The sequence below is a fragment of the Durio zibethinus genome, chromosome 5 (assembly GCF_047325235.1).
Source record: "Durio zibethinus cultivar Kanyao isolate XHJ-2024 chromosome 5, ASM4732523v1, whole genome shotgun sequence".
Lineage (NCBI taxonomy): Eukaryota > Viridiplantae > Streptophyta > Magnoliopsida > Malvales > Malvaceae > Durio > Durio zibethinus.
This window is the reverse complement of record NC_143166.1, coordinates 7,508,764-7,517,893: the sequence shown is the minus strand read 5'-3', so window position 1 is coordinate 7,517,893 and position 9,130 is coordinate 7,508,764. Positions and strand designations below refer to the sequence as shown.

At 32.4% G+C, this 9,130-nt stretch overlaps 1 protein-coding gene across 1 annotated transcript; it reads left to right on the top strand.

Annotated features, from left to right (window-relative positions):
- Window positions 1–3,822: 3,822 nt before the first annotated feature.
- On the top strand, window positions 3,823–5,695 carry LOC111282613 (zinc finger protein 5-like). The gene has a single exon (XM_022870766.2). It carries the CDS (start codon window positions 4,118–4,120, stop codon window positions 4,829–4,831), a length of 714 nt encoding a protein of 237 aa, XP_022726501.1. The 5' UTR covers window positions 3,823–4,117; the 3' UTR covers window positions 4,832–5,695.
- Window positions 5,696–9,130: the final 3,435 nt, after the last annotated feature.

Below are 9,130 nucleotides of genomic sequence, written 5' to 3'. Positions count from 1 at the left end.
CTTTACTATTTTGTTATAAGCTCCTTTTTCTTTAAAAATAAGCATGCATGTCATGAAGTGCTGCTCGGTGCTTACTTTGCTTTATGATTGCTTCTTATACACTCAAACTTTTTCGAATCAATGCTCATCTTTACAAGCGAAAATGAAGGTACATGTTCAAACTTGTTTCGGCAAGGAGCCTAGGACAAAGAACTCCGTCTTCAAAGCGCCGGCCACTGGGCTATAATAGTGTAAATGTGTAATGGTGGGACTCGATTTTATGACTGGAGAATATGTGCCCTTCAGGTTACGAAACTTGAGAGGTTCTCCTGTCTACTCTCTGGTGGAAGCAAACGGTATTAAACAAATTGATGGATTCCCAAGAATAATAGAAGGCTAGGGAAGAAAAAGTTCACGTCATTGAAAGCAAAACCTTAAAATTTGCCTGTAGCCGCCACAAGAATAAACTACATCAATTTGCATACTCTTCGATTTTTGATTTGTGTCGTTAGAAATAAAACCTTATAGTCTGACGGCTGAGACTTGGATTGCTCAACGTCTGGATTTCGACAGGATAGGTGGGTGGGTCAATCTGCAAACCTGAGACAATCGAGCTTACAATTGGCTTCTATTTTGTCCTAAGCACACAATTTGAGCTCTGTACCCACCAGGAAACATCCTGGTTCGTAGTAAGCTTTTCTTTCTTTTTTCAATACCAGGAATTTGCTTAGTCAAGTTTGTCAATAGATTTATTGTATTTGGTCAATATATTTATTATGACCAATAATGACTCAGTTACCTTTGATTTTCCATTCAGGTGTACTATCTTTTTGTATGTTTGTATGTATATGGTGTGCCATTGAATTGTGTTTATTGCGCTATTGTTTTCTTGATTCTCTGAATGCGAGATTGCTATGGATGATAATTGACTTCATACAAATCCAAACATCACGTGATTAGAATTTAGAGTTTAATTAAGTTGGGTTAAATAATCATCCTTAAAAGATAACATTCAATAAATTTTATATTTATATCTTAGCACGTGTAACACCTCCTCTATTCTCGTACTGTAGCTTTTTTGTAAAAGAAATCACGAAATTAAATTTATCTGATTCTATCAGTGTGAATTTTTTCCTTGTATTTTTGAAATTTTAAGCAGCCCAATGAAGGAGAGTGTTTCGCAACTTGGCATGGATTAGTTGATGCGGATAAGACTTTGGGCTTTTGGGTTGTCAACTTCATTTCATCGGAATGGTTGTGGAGATTCTATACGTGCGGTAAGAAAAGAAACATTCTTGCTGCATGACCAAATATCTGAGCCGTATTTGAAGCAGTGCTTGAAAGTTGAACCTTTCCCTTTCAGAAAGCTACTGATTCCCTTATCATGGAACAGTGCAACAATGCTTGCAGCTGATTCTCATAAAACAAAATTCCCATGTTTGAAAGGAAAAGAACAAAAATTGAGTTTATTAGTAGTTATGTTCAATTCCATGTCTACCATTAATAATAAACTTCATTATTAGTTTATAAAAGAAAAGAACAAAAACTGAGTTTATTAGTAGTTATGTTCAATTCCATGTCTACCATTAATAATAAACTTCATTATTAGTTTACTGTTCTCACTATTGTTTTGACTTGTTATTTTATGTTTTCCCGAGTTGCTAAGTGATATTAAAGCTGAAAAATGGCTGGCATGTTACATGTTTGTTCAAGTATTCTACCAGCTGGATGAATTTCCTAGTGCCTTCCAACACCTGCTTCTCCACCATGACATGACTGGACCTGATTAGGACCAGATCCCTCTTGCCTCTTTCTTCCATTACTGGGAAGCTTTCACTTTTTATCATTACACTCTTCTCGATTTGTGATTGCCCGCCTAAATTAAAATTCCTTTAGGTAAAATTGGATTATGTTTTTTGCACCATCTAACAAAGATAAGTGCAAAAAAAATGAATGAAGGTATTATTCCCTGTTTTAGGTCAGCTACTTTTTTTTTTTTTTTAAATAAAGGAAGCCATAGCTTGAAAGATAGGAGCAAAAGTTATAGATGTTAAAATTTGAAAGCAGATCTACTAGATCTTACATGTTAAAAATAATTACATAAAATAAGTTAGGTTCGTCATCACCTTTTTTAGAGTATGCTAAGCAGGTGCAACCAACATCAACTTGCTCTGTAATACAGTAATAGTTGCAAAGATTATACAACAGAATTTTCAAATTCCAGAGGCCTGAGTTTGAGACGTAGCAGGAGCAGGTGGGCAAAACCCTTGCATATAAGCTAAAAAGAATTCAGAAAAGGATTAAGAGTGTTACAACTGTCTTTCTTCCATTCGCACGAGCTTTTGCGTCAAATATTCTATTGAGTGTTAGTAACATATTAGAATTTAGAAACCTTGAATATTGTTTGCAGCTGAAATCAGATCAACTTATTTAAATTAATAGTATATTTATTCATGTTGCATTAGTCAATCTTGGCATTCTTTGTGGTTTTCTTTTAAGATATATTTAAATGCTTTTGAAGTTGTCCAGAAGAGAAGCAAAGATTAGATTGGATGGAAACAGGAATTTTGGGGGGTTGGCTGATGGTAGGGCCACTTTTTGATCCCCTATCAAAGCAAAGCAAGGGAAAATATGAATTGAAACCAGCTGAAATCAATCAACCACCCAACCAACCAACCCACCTAGCCACCATAATCCACTCTCCTCCAAAATGGCTTCCGTTTATTCCACGATAATGTTAGGATACTTAAAATGCTTGATGATAGCATGCCAACTTGGAATTCTTCTCCTAAAGCAAGAAAGTAATTTGATTAGCATGAGAGATCTATTGGTGGACTTCTTCCACCAATGAACTATCAAGCCAGCTATGGGGACATTGAAATAACAACACAATCTAAAGACAGTTTCTAACATGTACCCAAAGCTACAAAAAGTGGGGTCCAACCACAACAATTGTCCAACACAAATGTTTTGATTATGGATGACTTGATTCACCTGAAAACATATGCTTTTTGTATAAAATATAGGCTTTGCCTGCTCTAAGAAGATATGCCCAGATCTCATCGAAGACCCTGCACTGCACTAGTGTATATGCTTACATCATTGCCCACTTCTTTATATTCCTTCATCTAGCAACTACTCTCTCTTAATATTCTAATCACATTCCCTAAACATGGTCAATATCGACAGATTACCCCCTATTTATTTATTTTTTTCTTAAACAAAAAATAAAATACCGTTGTTGGTGGAGAAGGATAATTGCAGAGAAGCTTCATGAAGTGCTGAATAATCTCATTCTATAGAGCTCAGCATTGTTTATGCACTAGTGGGAGACCTGTGGTGGATGGGACTGGGCATCCACACCCCCACATTCACACAAGTTTTTATTAATTCTTATATTTTATGATAAGCTTGGAGAGCTAAAGCAGATTATTAATATACATGATCAATCGACTGACTGATTAGTTTGTTTAATATATATATATATATATATATATATTTTGATATTTGAGATTATCAAGTTTGGAATATGATCACTGAAACTACAAGTCTAATACTCTATCAATAGACCACGTTAATATTACTAGTTTATTTACTGGTTTAATAATATAATCGTTTGGATTATGGGATTTAAGCACAGTGGGGGTATGGGGATACCTTGCAAAGTAAGAAGCCCTGGAGATTTCGTCCCCTTCTTTCTTTGACTTTTTAAATCAGAGTTAGTATAATAATAACTCTCTTGAGAATGGAATATTTGCTTTAAATATGCTAGTGGTACCATAATTGATTGTCTTTATTATTTATTTAAAATTGGTTACAGACCATATGGTTATAATTCCTCGTTCAGAAAAAGCACACTGAATCCTCTTTGATTAAGAAAGTTTCAAGTGTATCTAATACAAATACAAAATGCACAAGTTTATTTATTTTATTATAAACTAAAAGAAAATCAATATTATTGCATGAGAAGGCTTCTCTGATCTGACTTCTTTAATTATTCCTCTTTGAGATGCATTGCATTGTTGGAAACCATAGAATTACTATAAAAAGTAGAAGCCAAACAATTCATAGTCATAGGTACATTTAGTACTGCTAAGCAAATTTTCATTTACTAGTCGATTTTCTCATTTCAAGAGAGATGGAAAAGGATGCCTCTAGCCTTGTTTCTGGGACATGTGATGGTGAAAATGGTTGTTTTCAAGCTGGATCCTCTGCCGAGAAGAAGCTTAGATTGTTTGGGTTTGAGCTCAATCCGAGTAAGAACAATGAGAAGTACTTCCTGAAAGGTTCTGCTGAAGGTGATGAAAGTGTAAATTCATCAAACACAGTTTCATCTACCAGGAAGACTCCTACCAAGGAGAAAAACTCAACGGAAGAGACCGATTACAATAAATTCGAATGCCAATATTGCTTCAAGGAATTCGCAAACTCACAGGCGCTTGGAGGTCATCAAAATGCTCACAAGAAAGAGAGAATGAAGAAGAAAAGGTTGCAGCTTCAAGCAAAGAGAGCTAGCATCAATTGTTACCTTCAGCCTTTCCAAAACAGCCTTGGTTTCAGCTACCAAGGCTCCTTTCCATGGTACTATGATTCTCCCTGTTACACTGCTCCTGAGTTCGCTCTTTATGAACAATCTCAAATTAGTTTCAAACAACACGAACAAGATGCCCATCTTAATGGCTCTCAGGCTTCAAAATGGTATGATCTGCCATCTCAAATGATCCCTTTCCAACAAGATTCATCCATGTTCACGTTAACACAAGCTAACAGATCGAGAGAAAACGGGCCTGTTAGTATCAAGCCTTCCTCTTTGACTTCATCAAAGCAAAGCTGTAAATCCTTGGATCTTTAATTAGGCCTCAGCCTGCAATCTACAATACAGAGTTCCTCTGGAAGTGGTATATAGAGCATATACCTAAATCAAAGTAAACAGTGCCATGTCTTCTTCGATGATATGAATTGTTTCAACCTTTGAACAAATCCCAAAAAAAAAAAAAAAAGGCATATCAAATTCATTACACTTAGGCTGGAAAAAAGCTTCAGCAACGGCCAACAGCTACACCGAAACTCAAAAAAGAAACCACATTTGATCTTTCAGAGAGTACACAATTGGATATGGATGCTTTGTCATCCTTTTTCTGGCTGTCAAAAAATTCAAAAAGAACCTGGGAAACCAAGATTTTCTTCTTCTTCTTTTTTTTTTTTCTGATAATTGTCTATTTTATACAGTAATTTGGCTTCATACCTCTTTTTTTTTTTTTTCTTCAGAATTTCATGGTAAAAAATGTTCATCTTTATCTATTGAATGAAAAAAGCCAAGGAATAATAGTATCGATAAATAAGTTGGGTGCAACCGTAATACTACAAAATTCAATTCTCCTAAACCCTAATACTATGGTTTATTACTTGAAGTAATTGTCAATATTACAATGACTTGCACGCACATTTTTGAAGAAACAAAGAAGGGGTTGAGAACCAGATTTTCCATAAAATTACTCACTGTTTTTTTGGGTTTCTTTTCGTTATCAGCCCTCAAACCTTGATCTTAAAAAACGTTGAAATAACTGGAACCATGATCAACTCACCTCAAGCATTTTTTGTTTGGAATTACTTGGCGTTTGACTGATCAAACAAGCTACTACAAATGGCTTAATGGGTTATCTACCCATTGAACCAACGAGTAGCTGTCCAAGATGCATGAAAATCTTTTAATTGCGCTACAAAAGGTTTGTTGTAATTAGCGGGTAGACAACTTACGAGTATCTTCAAAAATTTTTTCTTTAGAACTCAAAAATTAACTCAATTAATTTATGTAATTATTTTTAATATACGACATCTATTAAGTTTTAAATTTAAATCCTACCTCTTTTTTTATCCTTAAATTATACTTTCCTTTGTAAAAAATTTTTTTTTTGAAGCTTGTAGACACTTATCTATATTCGGGATAAATCGGGGTTGATTTTCTTTTTTTTTTTTTTACTATAGTATAGTATGTTGCTGTATATTATAATGTATTATTTTTAGTATTATCATAGTATAGTATATAGTATAGTACCTTATATTATATGTTATTATAGTCTCTTTATTTATTATACTATAGTATATTATTATTATTATTTACGTTTTTTTTCTTTTTCGTTCGAATCTACACATAAATAATAAAATTTGAATTTGGCTAAAATCTCAGTCGCAAATCTTTAATACAAAGTCAAATTGGGGTAAATGTTGAAATTAACTGGGATCAAATAAGAGACCCAGGATAATGCTCGAACAAAACCAATCCCAAGATTCAAACTTGGATTGATTCTATCCACTTCCTAAAAATCTTTCTAAGATTGCTTATAAATTGATCAAGAATCACAGGAACAAGGGAGGAAGGAATTTCTGAAAAAAAAAATCTGAAAATTTTTGGCAATAAGGTTTTGAATTTCAATTTTGGAAAAGTTTTGGAATTCTGGGTTGATGTTTGAGTTTCTGAAGTTTAATGTGAAATTCTGGGGGTTTTTTTGAGGAGATCTGGGCAAGGTTCAAGTTTTCTTGAAAACTTTGGGAATTTTTTGAAATTTCTGGGTTTTATGGGTTTTTCTAGATTTTTGGGAAGAACATTAGTTTTTTGATGAATTTCTTGACGAGAAGTTGAGTTTTTTGGCAATATTCCAACGTCTTTTCCAGAAATTGAGGGGTTTTCTAGTTTTCGGTTAAATTTTTCAATGACTTTGCTAAAAATCAATGAGATTTTCAGTTTCTGATTGAAGTTTTTGGTAGATATTTTTAGGGATTCTAGAGATAAGTTAGAGATAATTAAAGATTAGAGAGAGAGTAGGTAAAGGCTTTTGAGACCAAAACGCTAAAGAGAAGCATTTATACTACCCTGAAGTGACATTGTTTTGCAAGTCCCAGACCCACGTGTCAACACATTAACCTGCATGTTAACCCAATCGGAATAACATATTTTCTTTTTTATTTTAATTTTATTTTTTGAGTTTATTTTCTATTTTATATTAGACTTTTATTTTTATTTAATTTATTTTTATTAGTTATATATTTTTATGATTTGTCGTCTAATAAATTCTTTGCAAAAAAAAATAATAATAAAAAATTTTTATGTTCCTAAAAAGCAAAAAAAAAAACAAAAACAAAAACAAAAAAATAAAAATAAAAATGAAAAATAAAAAATATTTTTCAGATAAATTTATGGAATCCACCAAACTATTAAGAAATTTCATAAATCAGTTTCTAAAAAATATTTTTTATCCCACCAAACTATTAAGGGATTGTTTCTTAAATTAAATCTTACCAAATTATTATGAGATTTAATGATTTTAAAAAAATAATAATAATAAAATTTTATAAACATTTTTACAAATATTTTCAAATAAAATCTCACCAAACTATTGGGATAACTACTTCAAAGTAAGTCCTACCAAACTATTGGAAGATTTTACTAATTTTTCTAAATAAATTACTATAATAAATTCGACGATGGAGCCTCTTCAGAATATGATACTAGTCTCTATGAATACTCATAAGGTGAGAGAATTATCTTAAGTTGCTACCAAACTATTGAGACAATTTTGAGACTAATTTTCAATATTAAATAATTTGGTAAATTACAAATATGATCAAGGCTTAAATAATTTAAAATTAAACTAGTATCATCCTTTGGATGGGCGTTGTGGAAGTGCTATAATTTTTTTCACGCATAACCACACTTCTAAACCTAAACTCTTGTTTCATATATCATAATCTACTATTTAAATAACCTAAATCAATCTTGTGACTTTTCTTTAAATAGGATAGATTCAATCAAGTGGCTAATCACACCTTAACAAAAAAGATTTGTGACATCTCCTCTAATCATGTCAACGGTAGGTTTACGGATCTATACTTTATGACAGTTTGGCGACTCCACTAGGGATATCAAAAGTCAAGCCAATAAATGATTTCTTATCATCTAAGCCTTGCTTAATAAATTTGAAATTATTTTGTTCCTTTTCATTGCTTATACTTGCTTAGTTATTTATTTTTATTTCTTTTCATTGTTTATACTTGCTTAATTATTCATTTGTTTTTCTTTTTATTCATTGCTTATATTTGCTTAATTATTTATTTATTGTACATATACATATCATTCATTTGCATATGCATAACATAAACTCTCCACCCGAGCTCTACCTTTAGGAAGGAGTGAAGTACCTATGCCCTCGTGAGATTTCATGTCTTTGCATAAGCTTGTAAAACGCTCTCATTCAAATTGAACCCTTTTCGATTGTAGCCTATGATGGGCGAGGATCAATGTGTCTTACTAGTCTGTGATGGACTATAATGTAGGGAACAATTGAGAACCTTTTAGAATTAACCCAAACTATATATAGTTAACCTTAAGAGCCCAACCATAGATAGAGCCTTATTTCTTCAACCTTTGTAGTTAATCTAAATTTCAAGGTCATGCTATTATTTTACTTGTTATATGGTGCTTATTCTATGCTTTTTATTATTGAAATGACTAACTAATCTTTTTGTGTTCTTTTATTTCTTTTTCTCTTATGCATATTCATAAACATACTCGTAGATTGCATAGTGTTCTTACCTTAAAAGCCATTTTAACAAAAGTTCTCATGGACTCTATAGAACGTCAGATTTGTACCTTATCTATCTTTTTCAAATGCGACTCTTCCATAGATGTAAAAATAGAATTAGAGAAGAAGCAGTAAGAAGAAAGAGACTACTTACCACCTGGTCATGTCTCCACATTATCAAAGAAAGTTTGCCTGTTCCTTAAATAGAATGATTTGAAAAGCCTATCAAACTTTATGGAATAGCATGACTCATTCAATACATAAGCTTTTTGTTAGAAGCTTAGGCATATTGCATATCTCTTGTCAGTAGATGTTGATAACTCACTCATTAGGGCAATGATATAGTTCTGGGATCTTTTCTACCATTGCTTCATCTTTAATGAGGTTGATTTGGTGCTAACGATAGAAGAGTATTCAACTTTAGTGGGTATGCATTTACTATATCCAAACAGAATATATGTGAAAAAGCATAAATAAAAAAATCGTCAAAAGCTAGTCTAGATTCTAGGAATAGAAAAAGAGATCATACATTCATACATTCGAAAAAAAAGAGAACATAAGGTTATCCCATG